The following is a 22,119-nucleotide window of genomic DNA, read 5'->3' as shown; positions in this document are numbered from 1 at the left end:
TAAATTAACCCAATTTAGTGCTCCAACTGTTTTAGAGACAAGTAATCTAATTGTTGAGGTAATAAATCATCCAAAAAAACAGTTTAATTCTTCGTTGGTAGGCCTATTCTACACACAAAACAGATTGTCTTCCTCTCCATCTATGCATATTGGCAATGCAGCCATCGTCTTTGAATGTATATTACACCCTACACTTATAGTTAAATATGTAAAGAAATGGAAAAAGCCAGTTTGGTTTCTGTCTCTCAAGACCCCCCTCCACTTGTATAAAATACCAAAAAATTCAGCCATTATAGACTGTACAATATTAATTGACATGGAGAAAGCCAGTTTGGTTTCTGTCTCTCTAGGCCCCCCTCCACTTGTATAAAATACTAAAAAATTCAGCCATTATAGACTGTACAATATTAATTGACATGGAGAAAGACAGTTTGGGGTCACTCTGTCTCTCTAGGCCCCCCTCCACTTGTATAAAATACCAAAAAATTCAGCCATTATAGACTGTACAATATTAATTGACATGGAAAAAGCCAGTTTGGTTTCTGTCTCTCTAGGCCCCCCTCCACTTGTATAAAATACCCAAAAATTCAGCCATTATAGACTGTACAATATTATGAATAATGGACAAAGCCAGTTTAGGGTCACTCTGTCTATGACACCCTACCCTTAAGGATAAATTGCCCTAACAGCAGCCTTTCAAGATGGTATGTGATATGGAAATGCCACAAGTCCCTTTCCTCTTTGGGGGTAGATTGCACCCTACACTTACATAGAAAGTTTTAAAAAGATGTTATCGGCATCATCTTCAGCTTAATCCTCACCCTCATCAGTGTGTACGTCATCATCACAGACTATCAATTCATCGCCGCTTGAATCCGCCATTAGAGAACAGTCAGTGCTTGGATGTCTTGGATGGTGAAGGCCTTCCTCGTGGAAGATGTAGTTCATTTTTATAAACATCATTTTCTCCACATTTTTGGGAAGTAACCTTCTACGGCGATCACTGACTAAGTTCCCTGCTGTGCTGAACACTCGTTCATAGTACACACTGGAGGGTGGGCAGCTTAGGTATTGCAAAGCAAGTTTGTACATGGGTTTCCAAATGGCCTGCTTTTCTTCCCAGTAAGGAAAGGGACTGTCTGACATTTCCATATCAACTACCTCTTGAAAGTAATCCTCCACCATCCTTTGCATGTTTATACTCATATTGGATGGAGTTATGGGCAAAGTGACACATTTTTTTGAAAAATCCTTCAAACCAGCCCAGATGTTAAATTGTTCTGGTCTGCCCCCTGTGTCTTCCCTGCTTCTTTTTTGGAAATTTAATTTTTTACGAGCAACAGCTTGAGAAAGTGAAGGAGGACACGTCGTCAAGCCGAGGCCCAGTTCAGCGGCCAACTTGCTGAGCAATAGCTCCTTGCAAAAGTTCACATCTCGCTCATTTACAAGTAAAGACTCAATGTAGGTTTTAAACCTTGGATCAAGCACAGTGGCCAAAACGTACTGATCCGAGTTCAAGATCTTAATAACTCGAGGATCATTGTGAAGCGAATTAAGTACTTGATCGACAAGGCCAACATACTTTGCTGAATTGCTTGCTTTCAGCTCCTCCTTCATTTTCTCAAGCTGCTTTTCCAATAGTCTAATTAAAGGAATGACTTGGCTCAAACTAGCAGAGTCTGCACTGACCTCACATGTCACAACTTCAAATGGTTTCAGCACCTTGCACAGCACTGAAAGGATTCCCCACTGTGCAACAGTGAAATACATCCCCCCTCCTTTCCCAATGTCATGACTTGTGCAATATGCTTGGATGGCTTTGCGCTGTTCCTCCATCCTCTGAAGCATGTACAGGGTGGAATTCCACCGAGTTACCACCTCTTGCTTAAGTTGGTGGCAGGGCAAGTTAAACTGCTCTTGGAGCTGCTGTAATCTCCTACATGCTGTGGCTGAATGCCTGAAATGGCCTGAAATTTTATGGGCCACCGAAAGCATCTCCTGCACCTCACGGTTATTTCGTAGGAAGCTCTGCACCACCAAGTTGATGGTGTGAGCAAAACAGGGAATATGTTGGAAATCACCCAGCTGTAATGCTCGCACTATATTGTTGGCGTTATCTGAAATGACATACCCTGGGGAGAGTCCGAGTGGTATAAGCCATGCATCAATCACATCTCTCAGTTTGCGTAACAAATTGTCAGCCGTATGCCTGTTAGTGAAGCCGGTGATACAAAGAGTGGCCTGCCTGTGACAAATGTTACGTAGTGGTGTACATGCTGCTGCTGTTCCTGCTGGTGAAGGTGAATGACCAACCCAGTGGGCTGTCACAGTCATATAGTCTTTGGTTTGGCCACTTCCACTTGTCCACATATCTGTGGTTAAGTGAACAGTGGGCAGAATGGCATTTTTCAGCGCAATCTCTACATTTTTACACACTTTTTGGTATAGTTGTGGAATAGCTTTACGGGAGAAATGGTGTCGCGATGGAATTCTGTAACGCGGACACAAAACCTCAATTAACTGTGAAAAACCAGCTGCGTTTATTGTGGAGATTGGACGCAGATCTAACACTAACATTGCAGCCATGGCGTCTGTGATTCGCTTGGCGACTGGGTGACTGCTGTCATATTTGCTTCCCCTCGCAAATGATTGTTTCACAGTTAATTGCTTAAAATGTAGGACTGCTCATTTTATTAACCTGCCTCTGGGATGACGATTCACCCCCAGCAGCAGCAACAGCAGCAGCAGGACTAACGCTTTCTTCAGAGGAATCAATAATAGTGCCGGAGTCATCCAGCCTTAAGTGGGATGCCGGGCTAACTCCGAGCGCTACTGAGGATATTGATTAGGATGGTGTGGTGGGTGTATTTTGTAGCCGTCGGTATGTCGGTGAGCGGAGGGTCTTAGCTGATGAGGGAGTGCTTGTATTCTTTTGGGAAGAACTTTCAGCTTTTCCCAACACTTTGCCATGAACTCTCGTTAAATGGCGTAACATAGACGAGGTTCCAAGATGGTTAAGGTCCCTCCCTCGACTGACTGTGGCTTCACATACACTACAAATGGCTATACAATTGTTGTCTGGATTTGAGTAGAAATAATTCCACACATAAGAAGTGGATTTTTTTGTTTTATGCCCAGGCATGACAATGGCCTTTTTCTTGTCACGTGCCAGAACTGCTGCCACTGGTGCAGGACTTACACAAACAACCTCATCCTCATCAACATCCTCATTAGCGCCCTCGTCGCCTACACAAATCTCCCCCTCATCCTCTTCTAATTCCAAAGTGGCATCCTCAATTTGGGTATCACCGGCTACACTCGGGCTATTAAGGCACACATCAGCAGAATGCTCACGATTAGACATCCCACTGTTGGATGGACTCTCCACAGGGATTGTTGTCATTTGTGAATCAGAGCAAATATTCTCCTGTAATGCCTCACTGTTATCTTGCAGCTCGGCTTTGACGCGTAACAGTAGTTGTGCACCAATTGTAGGCTCAGTAACTTTTTGGGATCTGCCACTAATAGCCAAAGGTGAAGGCCTCATTCTCTCTTTGCCACTGCGTGTGTAGAATGGCATGCTCGCAATTTTTTTTTTATCGTCACTTAACTTTTGCTCAGTTACACTTCTTTTTCGCTTCAATACAGTAAAAAATGTTTTGGTTTTTGTTTTTTGCACTAATTTGAAAACACTCTGTTGTTTGACATCGCCTTGGCCAGATGACGTACTGGGAACACTAACATCAGGACTGGTGACAGAACCTGGTTGCTCATTCAGATCATATGTGGACTGCTTTGAATCCATTCTGAGCGCAAACCACTGGGGAGTGCTAAAAATTATTTAGTAGATACTGCTGACAGTTATGACTTTTGACAGCCAGAAATATTAATGCACAATTAGGGAGGACACCCCAAAAGCACTGAGGAGTGCTAAAAATTATTTAGTAGATACTGCTGACAGATATGACTTTTGACAGCCAGAAATATTAATGCACAATTAGGGAGGATACCCCAAAAGCACTGAGGAGTGCTAAAAATTATTTAGTAGATACTGCTGACAGATATGACTTTTGACAGCCAGAAATATTAATGCACAATTAGGGAGGACACCCCAAAAGCACTGAGGAGTGCTAAAAATTATTTAGTAGATACTGCTGACAGATATGACTTTTGACAGCCAGAAATATTAATGCACAATTAGGGAGGACACCCCAAAAGCACTGAGGAGTGCTAAAAATTATTTAGTAGATACTGCTGACAGATATGACTTTTGACAGCCAGAAATATTAATGCACAATTAGGGAGGACACCCCAAAAGCACTGAGGAGTGCTAAAAATTATTTAGTAGATACTGCTGACAGATATGACTTTTGACAGCCAGAAATATTAATGCACAATTAGGGAGGACACCCCAAAAGCACTGAGGAGTGCTAAAAATTATTTAGTAGATACTGCTGACAGATATGACTTTTGACAGCCAGAAATATTAATGCACAATTAGGGAGGACACCCCAAAAGCACTGAGGAGTGCTAAAAATTATTTAGTAGATACTGCTGACAGATATGACTTTTGACAGCCAGAAATATTTATGCACAATTATGGGGGACACCCCAAAAGTGCTGGGGAGTGCCAAATATGAAGAAAAAATAATAAACCTCTATCCTCCTCTCTGCACTAGCGATTTTGATTAGAGCAATTGCAAGAACAATATTGTATTCTCTGTCCCTGCTCTAATTAGCCTATGACTACACCCGGCTCTCTCCCTCTGTCAAATGGCGATGGATTGCTGTGGAGGCGTGTATTTATAAAATTGAAGTATCGCGAGAACCGAGCCCCGAGATCCGTCGACGTCACAATGACGTTCGGCCTCGATTTGGATTCGGAATGGGCGGGAGAGTACCGAGCTGCTCAGCTCGGTACTCGGATACCCAAAGTTCGGGTGGGTTCGGTTCTCGGAGAACCGGACCCGCCCATCTCTAGTATATATATATATATATATATATATATATATATATATATATAATCCAAAATACATATGCACTCTTTAGGCACACTATTTAAGGACAGATATATGTTAATCTCTGCAGTAATATAAACTTTAGAATATAATTTCTACAATAAACAAAAATAAGTTTCACAGTGCACATTTGAATCAAACTGTGGATATCCATCTACCAGATAAAGGTGACATGATTCATATGGGTACCTATTGTATTACAATATGGGACTTAACTGATAGGAACCATATACTCTTCCCAGGGTGGGGGGGTGTATAGGTGTTGGCCCACAGAAATGTCTGTGTTACTGCATATTGTAACTTTAAAGTACCACTAAACCACTAAATGCTATAGAAGTTTGGATAGATTTATAAGGAGGGTCACTAGTACCTCCACAATACCTGTTCTCTATCGCCATCTGGACAGCAGTAACAGATTAATAGAATTAAAAAAGATATTTTGTTATTTGAATAACCTATTTTTTTAATGAATTAAAGTTTCTAAATGCATAAAATGTTCTTTTTAAAGAAATTTAATCTGTGCTTGCACAGTCACTGATATCAGGAGGGGATGAATGAAGCATGGAGGGGGGTTCTGGTCAACTGGAAGCCCCCACAGAGGGCATGAAAGGGCAAAAGAACATAGACACACGAAGGGGAGAAAGAAACCCCCAAAAGGCAAAGACAAATCAAATCAAGCAAACATGTGGAAAGTGTTATGATCTGCAGCTGAAAAGCCTGTGTTATTCATGACTGGCACTGGCAGACCAGGGGCGCGGAGTCTAACAAATTCCCCGGGGTCCACCAAGAACTTCCACAAGGCGGGATGAAATTCTCTGCCAGGAACTCGCAGGTTGCGGCCCCTTGAACTGTCTCAGGAAGTAACATAGGTCTCCAGGAGAATACTTGTCCCAGAAGAGCAATGTAGGGATATTAATAAAGGAGGAGACAGGTGTATGGGTGCACATGGATCAATAGGCTGGCAATGATCTAGTACAACAAATAAAGCAGTTAGGATCGGGTACTCAGGGAGTCAGACAATGTGTACTCAGCCGAGCTAGATTTGGTACCAGGTGATCCAGCAATGTGTGGTCAGACAAGCCAAGTTTGGTACACAGATGATCCAGTAAAGCATAGTCAGACATGCCAAGTTCGGTACACAGATAATCCAAGCGTAGTAAGACAGGCGAAGTTCAATACAGACATGATCCAGTAAAGCATAGTCAGACAGGCCAGGAACAGCGCACAGGAGAAACAGCAAACAATGTCAAACAAGCCAGGAACAGTAAACAGAGCTAGCAGCAGTACACGCTCACAGGGAGAAGAACACCCAGAGGATACAGGAGTCAGATGCTCACCAACAAAGTTGCACTGACACTGAGCAAGTGTCAATGCTGAGTTCTTCTAGAGAAATTTCTAACAGCCCGCCCCGGCTGCTGAGTCATGTGACCCGCTACCCGGAAGTGCCAAGCGCTGCACAGACAGACAGCATTGGAACGGGGAACAGATAAGAGCGTTACACAAAGGGAGAGAGAGACACACAAAAGGAAAGAAAGAATGGGACAGAAACACACATGGGGGTATTATGATACACACAATGGGGGGAGGGGAGGGGTGGAATAGCCATAGATAGGGGGAAAGAGGTACACATACAAAACAAGCTTACCTCTACTGGAAGCAGGGAATTAGAATAATCTCAGGACGGTGTACTCTGTCCTATTCTGCTCTGAGTTCTCAACAGAATGGAGAAACATGGTGCCAATTTTATATACTAACAGTATGCTCAAGATTCTAGACTAATCTACATTTGCTTAATGGATATTCACACTCCTAATGCTTTTACTACTGATGGATGAAGTGGGGACCAGGAAAAGGTGCACTATATTAAAAGTAGTGGGACGCTCACCGGGAAATGGTGGGCATGGGCCCTTCGCTATTAAAACTAAGTGGGTCATGATTTGGAGGAAGGGGGTCCTATCACTGCCTGTTAGAAGATGGGACAGTGCACTGCAGTAACAGGCTGCACAGTCCCAGTAGTGACAGAAGGGTCAGTCCTGCTTTGTTAACACAAAGCAGAACTGACCCTTCTGTCAAGAAATAGTTAAGCAATGAAAAAAAATCCTTTTCCAGGCTGCCGGTGGTAATTTCAACATTGAGTTCTGGGCAACTGTCTCCTCTAAGAGATTATCAGAAAGGAATATCTTTTAGATAAGGTTGTGATTGGGGCAGGACGCTTTTCTCTAGACTTTTTGTCAGTAATGTCACTAGAGGACACAAATAATCAGCCAACAGACAGCTATACATTGTATTCAACTGTGCAACTAAAACAGAATGTCAGCCACCTCCGGTGGTGTCCAAGTTATGTGAACTTTTACACAGATATTTGGATATTTTTTTAACAACGTTTTCTATATTTCAGTTTATTTCATATATTTAGTAATTATTTCAGACAATTAGAGCAACTAAAAATATTTGAGTCTTATCTAAAGCGCTAACCATAATGGCACCTTCTGGTTGGGTATATGCCTAACTCTAAATTATTGCCTGACACTTAGATTTAAATCGTAACATAATCTTAATATATCAACATATATAGTAAGTTTGGTTGTCAGTTTGGTAGTTTTAACCTAATCTGACACAAGAAAGCCACTTATGTGGGCCAGAATGATTGTTCACAATTGAAATTTTAATCAGTTTGGTTAATCAGTTAATCAGTTTGCACTAATATAAAACTATTGTAACAGTATTTTAATGTTCTTATCCATAACTGCAGGTACAAAGCACAAAACAATGGTGGAAGCCAGGAATGGAAGTGGAACTATTAAAGCATTCCCCCGAACAGGTGTAAAAGGCAGAGGACCTATTAGCAAAGTAAACACTGGTCTACAGAACAAAACGTTCCACTGTGAAATCTGTGATGTTCATGTTAACTCTGAAACACAACTCAAACAGGTAACATCAACCTATAAATTGTGGTTTTAATCAGCATGAAAAGTGATATTGGATGGAATCTTACACTAGTCAACATCATTTTGGCTATGCTGATTATTTCAGATTTACTTTTAAGGTCATTTTATTTTATCTTAAAAAATAGAAAACATTTATTATTAAACATTATTGCATTGTGTTTAAATATAGCATTTCAAAGCTACAGTTTATAATAGTAAAGGGAAAAGCACCTGATAATCAAACATCACATATGGCAGAAAGAAATTGTAAAATAAATGCATAGACTTGTGATTAATGTTGGGTTTTCAAGATGTATGAAATGTTTATGAATCATGCAGTGTCTGAAGATACAAGTGAGGAAGCAGAGTGAAGGGGGCAAGTGATTCTTAGCTATTGGCATTCTATGTATATAACAACTATGAATATTTTTATTTAATATCATGGTAATACAGCAGATGAAAAGACAAATAACCATATTTTGCCTCTAAGACAAATACATCTGCAAGACAGACAATTTCATTTTATGTCTTAAAAACGGAATTGATTGTCAGTTTATATGCTACAGTTAAAAAAATGCTTATATTGTTGATAATTTAAAATATGCTATTTTTGACTGTGTACTACTCAACTATTAGGCAAGTACTGCCAATGTTTAATTCTGTGATTTGGATACTAAACAAATTCATTGTATTTGCTTAAGAAAACAAAAGTACCAAGGCAAAATATTTTTTTACCCTGTGTGTATAAGGCCTAAGAATTGTGTTGCGTTTTAAGCTTAAGGATTAATTGATCACTATGACATGTGTGCAATGAAATAACTAAAGATGAATATGAGAAAATGCTGTTTGCATTATGCCACCATATCTGCCATATAAATTACATTAGAAGCACGTTTAGGCTTGTACAACATCACCTTAGACTGCATCATGTGTGGCCCTCAATTACTCAAGGTGGATCTGTCACCTGCACAATGTAGCACTAGCTGTTTTATATTTTATGGGCTGAACCAGTATTCAAATAAATGAGGCATAACAATACACTAGAAACTAGTGATACCACTGACAGGGGCGAACGCAGGATTTAGAAGGGGGGGGTTCCACCCCCCGGAAAAAAAAAAAAATATTGCGAGAGAGAGCTGCTGCGCATGCGCAAAAGCTCCATTTTGGCGAGTCTGAATTCTACAGCAGCCGCGGCGCTGTCAAGCAGCATCCGCGGCAGTGCTGTATTATACTACAATACAGCACTGCCGCAGACGCTTCTTTGACAGCGCCGCGGCTGATGTACAGTTCCGTTGGTTCCCGGAGGGGAGGGGTTTCTGGAGAACCAGAAACCCCCTCTGCGTGCGCCACTGACTGAGGCATGAGGCATAAGTGTCACTTGTTTATAAATGGTAATCTGCCACCTTTACCAATTAAATTATCAGTTGATGCCAGACTTATTTAGAAAATACATACGGGAGGTTATAAGACTCCATGGTTTGGGCCTACTGAAGATCAAGACACCTCATGAAATATACTTTTAATACACAATGCTGTTCTGCTACAGACCGTATCTAGCCAATGAATTCAGAAAGCTTAGGGATTATATTTGAAAATATTTAGCATATTTTACCCCCCCAAGCGTCCACAAGAATTCTTTAATTTAGAAATTTTAAGGGTTAAAGAAGCGGCGAAGAGCCAAAATGCCAGCGTAAACACCAGCAAAAGGCTCTTTCACTACTTTTTGCTAAATAAGAAAGGGTTAGAGATTTCTCTGGCTTTGAACTGACTAACAGAGCTTACAGTTATACCCATAGACCTCTATGGGGCAGCAGCATTAGTTAATTTATTAAGCTGTGAAAAGTAATGCTATTTCAGGGTGATGTTACTGATCTTTTTCATGGATTCAGCTACACATTTTAGGATGCCGGTGAAGAGGGAAAACATTTTGTTGAGGGAGGGAGTCAATGCAGGGGCAGAGCAGCCCCAGAATACTAAATTGCATCAATGCAATTTCCCCCTACAACTCAGAACCCTTTGTGCAATGTAGTTCATTAAATACAGTGATCACTCTTCATAAAGCGCCGCTTTATAATGCCACCATCATTTACCGCCAGATATGTTCTCTGTACAGAAGTACATTAACATGTGTTCATTCCATTCTATTTCGTTCTCTTTGCAATACCAACCTGGCTATAATACCAGTGTTGGCATGTTTATTAAACTGGTGATATAAAAAAGGATAATTTGCTTAGGTTTGACTAGATTCCAATAAATGCCTCCAAACATAGGGTGGCTTCTAATAAATTGAGCAAGATTGACATTACAGGCTTGGTTTCCTATTTAAAAAACATGTGAAACCAGTTGTGGCAAATAGGTCCCTCATTGCCCCCCATTCCCTTAGACACTGGGTTAGTTGAACTGATATCACCAAGGACATCTGTTTCCCTATATTGTAAAGATTAATAGGTCAAGTATTTTATACAGGACACAAACTCCCTGGTGGTTTCAAATATCCATTTAGTCTAAGTAGGAGAATATTATATCCATTAGTAATTTTTACATATGCACTTCTTGTTTAGATTAATGGTCTTGAGGCTTAGATTACTAGTCTTGTTGCTAGAGGAACACAATGTCAAGAGTGTTACATAGGATCAATCTTTTGAGAAAATCCATGTACATCAGACTCTTTTTAGTTTCTGCTTTATTTAAACTTCAGTGTCACAGTGGATCACATAATTTTCCAGCCATAATACATCACAATTTATATGCTGTAATATTTATGTGCTCAATTGTCATTCCTCTGTGAGTCTGGATGGCAACAATCTAAATAATGCAAAGCTGACGGAGATAAATCCTCTCTTGCTTTGTTTTTCTCATCCTTGACATGCACATTATATTGTGCTCTTTGTTCACTGAGCCAGCTTCATACATGCAGGAGGTTCCCCCACGTAAGTATTCTCCACAGGGACACATTAAGATACAGAAGAATTCCATAGTAAATCATGAATGCTGCTTGATTGAAAACTTTTCTCTGATAATGGATGATAAAATCCAGGGCCCTGAATTGTACTGTTACAAACATTGCAGCTGTGACATTTGAAAGAACTTTTTGTGTTGGGAAATAGAAATGTTTTACGCTTGTATTTATTGTCAGCCTCAACCAACCGTAATAGGAAATGTTTTCCTTTTCTAAATGAAATGTGGGAGATTATGTGACTTTAGATTAAATAACAAATAAGTATATTGTATTAAAGCTGTTTAGGCTGATTGTATAAAGAGGGAGCATTTAGTTAGATTTCCTTAGGTTTCAATAACAGTCTCCAAACATGGGGTGGCTTTTTTTAGATTGAGTAAGATTTGACACCATAGGGTGTCTTCATTTTCTATTTAAATATATGTGATATTACTTCTGGCCAATAGATTGTTGCCTCAGCTTCCTTAGACACTGATGCACCAAAACTTAAAGAAAAACAATCTTTTTCAGCAGCTAAAGGTGATGTTTTCCAACACAACAGCTGTTTGGTTGTTTGGCCGTGTGGATGGAACAGTCCTAGGATTTTCAGTGTGGTGTTGAAGGCTTGGGGAGGGGGAGGGTCATGCATGCTTTTCACAAACATTTAATTGACTGTAAATTAATTACAAAAATTAAATTTATACAGGAAACATCTTGTTTTCTGCTCTACAAATCACACTAGCTTGCAAACTACCAATCAGTATTTTTGAACTGGGGTGGTGGTTGTCCTTTGCCTAGGTGAAGTTAGATATCACGAGGACATCCGTGCACATTTATTGTAAAGACAAAAAGGGATGAGGGGCAGCACAGTGGCTAAGTGGTTAGCACTTCTGCCTCACAGCGTTGGGGTCATGAGTTAAATTTACGACCATGGCCTTATCTGTGTTGCGTTTGTATGTTCTCCCTGTGTTTGCGTGGGTTTCCTCCAGGTGCTCCGGTTTCCTCCCACACTCTAAAAACGTACTGGTAGGTTAATTGGCTGCTATCAAATTGACCCTAGTCTTTCTCTCTCTGTTTGTGTATGTATGTTAGGGAATTTAGACTGTAAGCTCCAATGGGGCAGGGACTGATGTGAATGAGTTCTCTGTACAGCGCTGCGGAATTTGTGGCACTATATAAATAAATGGTGATGATGATGATGATGAAGGGGGTGTATTTACTAAACTGCTGATTTGAAAAATTGGAGATATTGCCTATAGCATCCAATCAGATACTAGTTAACATTTATTTAGTACATTCTACAAAATGGCAGCTAGAATCTGATTGGTTGCTTTAGGCAACATCTCCACTTTCTTAAACCCGCAGTTTATTAAAAATACCCCTAGGACTCTGATTAAGCACTTTTATATAGGACACAAACTCCCTGGTGGTTAGAAATATCCATTTAGTATAAAATGGGAGATATGATATTAGTGTTTTAAACATATGCACTCCTTGCTTACATTAATGGTCTTGATGCTAGAGGAGCACAATGTCACCAGTGTGATATACTTTTAATCTTTAAAGAAAATCCATGTACAACAGACTCTTTTTAGTTTGTGCTTTAATGAAACGTCATTGTTATAGTGGATCTCATAACTTTCCAGCCATAATGTATCACAATTTATATGCTGTAATATTTAATATTGGTATGTGCTCAATTGTTTCTCCTCTCCTACCTCCTGTTTCCATCACTTTTAACTGTGCTCTCCAGCTACTCTGCTCACCTCCTCTCGGTCCCTCTGCCCTCTGTCTCCTCTCGCTTCTCTCCGCTCCCCTCAGTGACTCTCAACCTGTCATCCGTGCCCACCCTCTTGGGCCATAGTTACCTGCCTATACTAACTTTTCCCCTCCCTCCCTCTCTTTCATGCTGTGCCTGAGCCCCCAGTGTTATAGTGCTTACTGTTACTTGTACTGTGCTGTTTCACCTTGTACTGTGCCATTGTTTGTCCTTGTACGGCGCTATGGATACTTTGTGGCGCCCTATAAATAAAAATTAATAATAATAATAATAATTGTGTTTCTTCTGTGAGTCTAAATGGCAACAATCTAAATAATGCAAAGCTAATGGAGATAAATTCTAACTAGCTTTATTTTTCTTATCCTTGACCTGTACACTATATTGTGCTCTTTGTTCACTGAGCCAGCATTATACATGCAGGAGGCTCCCCCCACGTAAGGATTCTCCACAGGGCCACATTAAGATACACAAAAATTCCATAGTAAATTATGAATGCTTCTTGATTGCAAACTTTTTCTGATAACGGAGATACAATAAAGGGCCCTGAATTGTACTGTTATAAGCATTGCAGCTGCAACGTTTGAAACAACCTTTTGTGTTGAAAAATAGAAATGTTTTACGTTTGTATTTATTGACAGCCTCAACCAACTGTAATAGGAAATGTTTTCCTTTTCTAATTGAAATGCAGGAGATTCTTTGACTTTAGATTAGATCTAAATCTAAACACAATCTGTATTATAAATGGCAAAAAACATTTTGGGCTATTGCCACAAGTAATGCATTATAGCCCCTATTTACTACTATCCGCATTATATGAAAGATACTTTTCAATCCTCATCATACAGATAAGGATTGAAGAATCTTTCAGCAAAATTAAATTATTTTTTTGAATGTTGATAAATAGTGTTACTGAGCAGTCCCCATACATTTTTATAGGGACTGCTCAGTAAAACGAACAGAAATCTGCTAAGATGCAAAGTTTATAAATTCCCACTACACTTACTTTTGCGGTGAGGGATTTCACAAGGAAATATTGTTTAATAAATAGGCCCCTCTGTATTAAACCAGAATGTTCTCAATCTCTAAAGTATTTTGTATCTGGTTAGACATGTTTGAATAGGGTAGGAAGAACTATCCCTTTAGTTATTCCAGACACAGACAAACAGGCTACAAAGTGGGCAGGACTGGAATACCCTATAGCCAGTCATAGCATTTCAATGCTGATGGCAACAGAGGAGTAGACAAGTTTAAAGTGGGAGAGGTTAGGTCAACATGTAGCCAGTCTGAGTATCTAAATGCTAAGAAGAGCACAGAGTAGCGTATGTAAGGATCCATGCAATCACATCGGTCAACTTATGGGGTCAAGATGGAACAATTTTTCCCACAGTTATGTTATATCAGCAGCTGCTTCACTCCTTTTGACTTCCTGTGGATCAACACAGTAAGAACTTTTGGGGCTAGACTGCGGATTTGAAAAAGTGGAGATGTTGCCTATAGCAGAACTGTAGAAAGTTCCATTATGTATTTTTTAGATATTGTTCAAATGGGTACTTGCTTGGAGAACATGGGGAAAAGGGAAACTGCTAGTAGTTGCTTTTCTATGTTGTTCATATGGCCATTGTCAGTAAAAGAAATTTATATATATATTGAATGCATGATTATACCTATTGTATTTTGTATATAATGATGGTTGTGGATTTCTCTTAACAAACACACCAGCTTGGACTCAGTCAGCCTGTTTGTTATTGTATTGCAATCAAATCTAATTTGTTAAAATATTTTTGTAGGATTCTGTTTTAGGACCAATGTTTCACTTGTTTAACAATTATATAGAGTCTGGTATTAAAAGTATTGTCTTTGTGTTTATGAGTCAGAATCCGCAGTGAACGTATTATTACGCTTTGTACCTATGGAGGTCCATCCATACCTTTCCCGTTGAGCTTAATGAAAAAGCCATATTATTTGTGGGGGTAACGGACAGGTGCAAATAACAAATGATGATGGTCTCAAGCACTAGCAAACCATTTGTGATTAACTGCTTGTGAATGTTACTGTTGCCAACCAGCACACATCTAGAGATACTTACTGCTTTGCATATGATCACAATTGTGGCTTTTTTAATGAGCATAAATTGCGCCTGCAATTTGGAGCACATTTGTGGAAAGCTCCTCATAAGCCCCAATGTAAGTAAATTAAACAAAAATACACTCCCCTCTTAAGGCAAATTAAAAAACAACTATTTTGAGGATGAACTCAATGAATGTATATCTTTTTTTTGAAACATAAATAACTATTTAACTATGTACACCAACTTTGAGCACAAATTAAAGATTTAGTCTATTAACAGTAAATCTTGACATACTGTTAACATTTTCTCTCCCTTCTGCACCATTCTTGCTGGGTTCTGCCATTGATATGAGTGCATGAGTGCATTGATATGAGTCATTGATTGTATTATGGGCTACTATTTGTATGGGTTAGCCATTTAATGTTGCTGCTCACTGTTTACACTTTATTTTTTGCAAGGTTCACTCCTGGTCAATCAAGGACACATATACAAGCCATGTTACACTTGTTTTCTCTAGTAGTTATCTCTGAGTGTCACAAAATGACACACTTTTCTCAATTACAAGCATCATGAGTTCAAAAAAACACTGCTCAAAAATACTACACTACATAAAGTGAGATTGTGAAGCTGCAGTAATATCTGTCTTTATCTGGGGTTTTTCGGTTCACTGATGGATAGCAGCTGTCGTGTCCACAATGAATGTACCAATTGTATTTACTGATATGTAAAGGCATTTTTGCTATCTGGTGGTGTGCAATGTGACAACAGGGAATATTTGTAAATATAAGGCAATATGGTGGCATATTGGGCTATATAGTGACATTATAAAGAGAAAAATATATTCGTTTTACTGTAGTGGGCATGTTTTCACTTTTGTGCTGCAATAAGTCATTTTCGCTCACCAGACCTTGCGTCTCATGTGGATATATATATATATATATATATATATATATATATATATATATATATATATTTGTACCGTGCACAAAACCCCACATAACCCCTCACTGTAGAGAATGAGTGGGACGTGCAGTGCAGATTTACCCTATGACTGCAAAGGGCAGGTTCAACTCATCCTCAGCAGGGCACCAGGTTCCAAATGGAAAGAAAATACTCACCAATTGCAACCCATCAGCTCAATGAGCATTTTGCCCTATTTGTCTATCTTTGTGGCTCCTACTAACAGAGGGATACCCTTAGTCATACTTCCCTACTCTCCCAGAATCTCCGGGAGACTAGGACACCCTCCTGGGTCCTGCCCACTTCACTATTGAAATGGACAGGATGTGGCCCACATGACACGACTCAATGCAAATCGCATTATCATACCCCCCTACCTGAGTCACGACATGCGAGCTACCAAATGTAGCAGATAAAGAAGAGACAATAAACAGAAAAATGCACATACATGTAAAGAAATTGAGAATGCAGTACCATTTTCTCAGAAAACATTAAACTATTCAGCAAGGTATGGCAATCTATGTTATAGAAATATCTCCATACTTTTATATGATAGATTTATGAAAAGCTTTTTTTTTACTTTTTACTACCAAGTGGAACAATGCATTCCATTATAAGGAAACAAATGTTATTTTTGGAATTTATAAAGATTTCGGGGGAAAGGGTACTGGTTGTGATGGTACTGTACAGAATAATGAGCAGTGAAGGAGTAAAATATGCTGCAATATTGTCTTGCATAATGCCATCTGTTTTTTCTTGTTTGCACTTTTACTTGCCAAAACTGTAGACTTAATTGTGTTAAAATTTAAAGGCACTGTACAGTGAAAGTCCATGTTCAATACCTGACTGGATCTCAGTTTTCTGCTTGGATGTTATACTTGGTTGTATTGATGAGTATAGCAAAGTGATCTTTGATTTATGTGAAATGATCTATTTGAGAAAAACACCATGTCTTATTCATATACAACTTCAAACAATGCCTAAGATGGCAATGGCACCAAATGGGCATGGACATGTCACCATGGGTTCATGCACCCTCTTGGATTATGCCTAATGCTTCTCAAGAACTAGGCATCCCTTTAACACACCCTCCCCCTAAAACATTCATTCATTGCTGCCTGCACAAGTGGCTGGTGCACATGGCATCCATTCACCACTGCTCTGCTCTAAATATATACTTAGTTATTAATGTGTACAGAAAAGCTTGCTGTACTTTGTGTATTTCCACACAATAGTACCCTTGTCAATATGTGCGTATTAAAAATTCAAGCCCAAATCTTCACATGCACCGCTGCCCTTATTTAAGTAGAAGTACCTTCATTTATTATCAGACATTTTTTTATATGGGAGGAGAATTGGAGAGAGTAGTTGGGACAACAGAGGACTATTGCCTTGAAAATTCAAATTTCACCATATCGGTTCAAAAACCCATGCACTTCCCACTTCCCCATAAAGCAGGTGCAATTTCACTAAAGTAGGTGTGTGTAACCATGAAAGAGCATTTGCACTGTATTTTTTTTACTTTTAGTGGTTTGTAAATGAACCTTATTGTCTCCCACAGAACTATCTTTATCCAAAGATAGAATATGAAAGACAATATGTCACATATACTTTACACAAATAAACAGAGAGACTCCTACACAAAGTCCTGGTAAGGCCTCATTCATAGATAGAGATTTAAATAGACCAGATTGCCAGATCATCAGCAGCTGACAGTGTGGAGCATACACTACATCAGTGCCAACTGAGCGCGATCAGGGTTCCACCCACATATGCAACTAATTATATCCAAAAAACTATAAAGGTTTTCTGCCTATACATCACAATGGGTTATGCTGTAGGAAAGGGGTTAATTCAAAAACCTGAAAATGAGTATTTAAAATCTTCCAGAAAGAATCTTATGTAATCTTAGGTATTCAACTTAGAGTAGAAGTGTTTCTCTTGCAGAACCGAAAAATAAACGTACAGCCAGGGTCTCTATTGCGATGCAAAAAAAGGAAGGAGTACATAGGTCAGGCCTGTCATGTTCCTCTACACAATGAAAACATTTTTGAAGCATACAAAAATATCCATTGCCACTACTAGGGCATCATACAGGAGTTTGACCTATAGAGAGTAGTGTGGTGTTAATCCACCAGCCATCTTTTAATTCATGACATGGTTCTTTTGTGCCCTAGTTTATTTTCATTTCTGATCTCCAAACAGTAGAATCTGTGGTCAATTTGGATAGATCCAGTTGTTTAGGGTTCAGGCTAACCAGATAATGAAGGATCAAAAGAATGCTGTTTACTAGTAATAAAAATATAAACTTGTTGATCAGAATGATTATTGGTAGAATCTGGGAGCCAACATAATTTCTTTAAACCAAATTGAATGTTTAAATCATCTTAAGTTATCAGTAGTTAAGTTAACCAATTATGGCCATTACCTTCAGAGATATTGATTAGAATGGGGGTTACAAAATAAAAAGCTTTTTTGTTACTGTAAGAGTAATACAGATTTGAAGTTGTATATATAGTGATTGAGGTTTTTTTTATAAATTGATCCTTTCAAGAGATATACTAATATTATGTAATTTTATTTTATTACACAATATTTTAATTATTTTCACACTTTTCGTCTTTTCTTTTGCTATTTGTTGCAGCACATAAGTAGTCGAAGGCACAAAGACAGAGCTGCTGGGAAGCCACCCAAACCTAAATATAGCCCTTACAATAAAATCCAAAGGGCACCTACTCCACTTGGGGTAAGTAAAAAGTACACATTATACTGTATAAAACTGAAAATCATCTATTGGTAATCTACAGCATTATCCAAACACTAGATAGTAAACTACTATTAATGGGAAAAACATTAGATGTCATGAAAGTTTAGAAATTATTATTATACTTTATTTGTAATGTGCCACAAGGCTTCCACAGCACTGTATGTAAGGCTGGGGACACACTGGAGCATTTTCGTCCAATAATCGGGCAAATCAGCTGACATACGACCGTTCAGTCAGAAGTCGAGTTAGTGTGTATAGTATAGAGTACACTGACCCACGTGTTTTGGTTTTGGTTTTGGATCTGGATTACCGTTGTGTTTTGGTTTAGGTTTTGCAAACCGCCCTTGCGTGTTTTGGTTTTGGTTTTGGTCTTGTTTGGTTTTGTTTTGCAATTTTGTTTAAAAATCAATGTTTTTGGGTATAAAATAACCGAATTTAGTGCTTCACCTGTTTCAAGGATAAGTAATGTAATTTCAAAGCTATATAATTATGATTTTTTTTTAATTCCTGGTAGGCCTTCCTTAATTCTACACACAAATCAGATTGTCTTCCTTTCCATCTATGCATATTGGCAATGCAGCCATCGTCTTTGGGTGTATATTACACCCTACACTTATAGTTAAATATATAAAGAAATGGACAAAGGCAGTTTGGTTTCTGTCTCTCTAGGCCCCCCTCCACTTCTAGAAAATACTAAAAAATTCAGCTGTTATAGACTGTACAATATAAATTGAAATGGACAAAAGCAGTTTGGTTTCTGTCTCTATAGGCCCCCCCCTACTTGTAGAAAATACTAAAAAATTCAGCCGTTATGGACTGTGCAATATAAATTAAACTGGACAAAGCCAGTTTGGGGTCAGTCTGTGTATGGTACCCTACCCTTGTTGAGAAATTACCAAAACAGCAGCCTTTGAAGACTGTACGTGATATAGAAATTAGGGATGTGCACCGGCCACTTTTCGCGTTTTGGGTTCTGGGTTCAGATTACCTTCAGGTTTTGGGTTCTAATAGGTTTTGCCAAAACACCCCCTCAAGGTTTTGGGTTTTGGGTTCTGATTTTTTTTTTAAAAAGCATAAAAACTGCTAAAATCCAGATTTTATATTTTTTTCACTCCTACGCTATTATTAACCTCAATAACATCATCATCACCATTTATTTATATAGCGCCACTGATTCCGCAGCGCTGTACAGAGAACTCATTCACATCTGTCCCTGCCCCATTGGAGCTTACAGTCTAAATTCCCTAATATAGACACACACTAACACACAGACTCATACAGACAGACAGAGAGGGAGACAGACAGGTAGAGACTAGGGTCAATTTTAATAGCAGCCAATTAGCCTAATAGTATGTTTTTGGAGCGTGGGAGGAAACCGGAGTACCGGTCCTCTTCAGATGACAATCTCCTGATCAGCAGGTCTTTGCACCGCTGTAGACTTGTGTCCGCCGGAAACAGAGACACAACATACGCTTTAAACCGAGTATCGAGCACAGTGGCCAGAATGTATTCCTCTGACTTTAAAAGAGTGACCACCCTCGGATCCTGGCAAAGCGTACGAAGGGCTTCATCCACAAGAGCTACATGCTTTATGGAATCGCAATGCTTTACCAGCTCCTCCCTCACTTTCTCCAGCTGCTTCTGCAACAGCCTGATCAGGGGAATCACCTGACTCAAGCTGGCAGTGTCGGAACTGACTTCTCGTGTGGCAAGTTCAAACGGCTGGAGAACCTTGCACAACGCGGAAATCAGTCTCCACTGCGCTTGACTGAGGCGCATCCCCACTCCTTTGCCTATGTCTTAGGTGGCTGTGTAAGCTTGAATGGCCTTTTGCTGCTCCTCCATCCTCTGCAGCATATAGAGGGTGGAGTTCCAGCGTGTCACAACCTCTTGTTTGAGGTGATGGCAGGGCAGGTTCAGGCTTTTTTGATGGTGCTCCAGTCTTCGGTAGGCAGTGGCAGAATGGCAAAAGTGTCCCGCAATTTTGCGGGCTACCGCAAGCATATCCTGCACACCCCTGTCACTTTTAAGATAATGCTGCACCACCAAATTTATTGTGTGGGCAAAACATGGCACGTGCTGGAAATTGCCCATATGTAATACCCGCACAATGTTACTGGCGTTGTCCGACACCACAAATCCTCAGGAGAGTCTAAGTGGGGTAAGCCACTGCGAGATGATTTCCCTCAGTTTCTCTAAGAGGTTGTCGGCATTGTGCCTCTTACTGAAACCGGTGATACACAACGTTCCCTGCCTTGGAACGAGCAGGCGTTTCGGAGATGCTGCTACTGATGCTGCTGCTGTTGCTGTGGAAGGCGATGCATCTAGCCAGTGGGCTGTCACAGTCATATAGTCCTTAGTTTGCCCTGAACCACTTGTCCACATGTCCGTGGTTAAGTGGACAGTGGGTACAACCATATTTTTCAGAGCACTGAGGACACTTTTTCGTACTTCTCTGTACATCCCGGGTATCGCCTGCCTAGTAAAGTGGAATCTACTCTGGATTTGGTACCGGGGACACAATACCTCCATCAACCGTCTAAATCCCACTCCACTGATGGCGGACACCGGACGCACGTCTAACACCAACATAGCTGTCAAGGCCGCAGTTATCCGCTTTGCCATAGGATGACTGCTGTCGTACTTCGTGCTCATGGCAAACGACTGTTGTATGGTCAATTGCTTAGTGAAAGACATAGCATTCTTACGACTTCCCCTCTGGGAAGATGACCGACTCCAAGCAGCAACAGCAGCAGCGGCAGTAGTAGGCATACCGCTGCAGGATCCTCCGGAAGAATCCCGGATTGAAGAGGACTCAGTCATGCCGGTGACATGGCCTGGAGGACTATCTCCGATCCAGATCGAGGAGGAAATTGACGAGGAGGGTGTTGCTGGTGTGGATACAATGGCACCAAGGGATTTAGTTGTCCCTGGACTGCTGACGGTTCTAGCCACAGTTCCTGAACTAAACACAGAATTATGAAGGGTCTTCAGGTGACGTATAAAGGAGGATGTCCCTAGGTGGCCAAGATCCTTACCCCTGCTTATTGCAGCTTTACATAAGCTACATATGGCCATACATTTGTTGTCCGGATTGGGATAAAAATTACTCTTCTGACCAGGCATGACAATGGGCTTTTTCATCCCATGGACAACAACTGTTTCCCCCCCTGGTGTCTCATTTAAGATAACCACATCAGCATCCTCCTCGTCAAGTTCCTCCTCAGCGCCAGCTACATCAATATCCTCCTCCCCGTGTACAACATTCACACCTTCATTAGCCAAATCTGGAACTGCACTGTGGGTGATCCTTCCAGCATATGCAGAGGGTGTGCTGCAAATGGTGGAAGGAGCCACCTCTTCCCATACAGTGCTGGGAAGGTCAGGCATCGCAACCACCAACACCCTTGGACTCTCCTTGGGGATTTGTGATGCCATGTCTTTAGAAGGCAGAGTTGTTTGCTGTATTTTTGATGACAGCTTAACTCTCTTAAATTTTCTAGAGGGGGGAGGAGGAGGGCTTAGATCGTTGGGTGAAGCTGAACCACTAGTCATGAACACGGGCCAGGGCCTAAGCCGTTCCTTGCCACTCCGTGTCGTAAATGGCATATTGGCAAGTTTACGTTTCTCCTCAGATGATTTTAATTTCTTTTTTTGGATCATT

General features: G+C 40.2%; 1 protein-coding gene across 2 annotated transcripts in view; it reads left to right on the top strand.

Moving 5' to 3' along the window:
- ZNF385D (zinc finger protein 385D) overlaps positions 1-22,119 on the top strand; it is a 252,255-nt gene that overhangs the window by 223,149 nt on the left and 6,987 nt on the right. For both annotated transcript variants that reach the window (XM_075212330.1, XM_075212331.1), the window contains 2 exons: positions 7,771-7,949; positions 18,333-18,434. In XM_075212330.1, coding sequence (XP_075068431.1) covers positions 7,771-7,949; positions 18,333-18,434 — 281 coding nt within the window. The remainder of the gene's footprint in view (positions 1-7,770; positions 7,950-18,332; positions 18,435-22,119) is intronic.

This window comes from Mixophyes fleayi, chromosome 5 (assembly GCF_038048845.1).
Source record: "Mixophyes fleayi isolate aMixFle1 chromosome 5, aMixFle1.hap1, whole genome shotgun sequence".
Taxonomy (NCBI): Eukaryota; Metazoa; Chordata; class Amphibia; order Anura; family Limnodynastidae; genus Mixophyes; species Mixophyes fleayi.
This window is presented reverse-complemented; position numbering and strand designations above follow the sequence as displayed.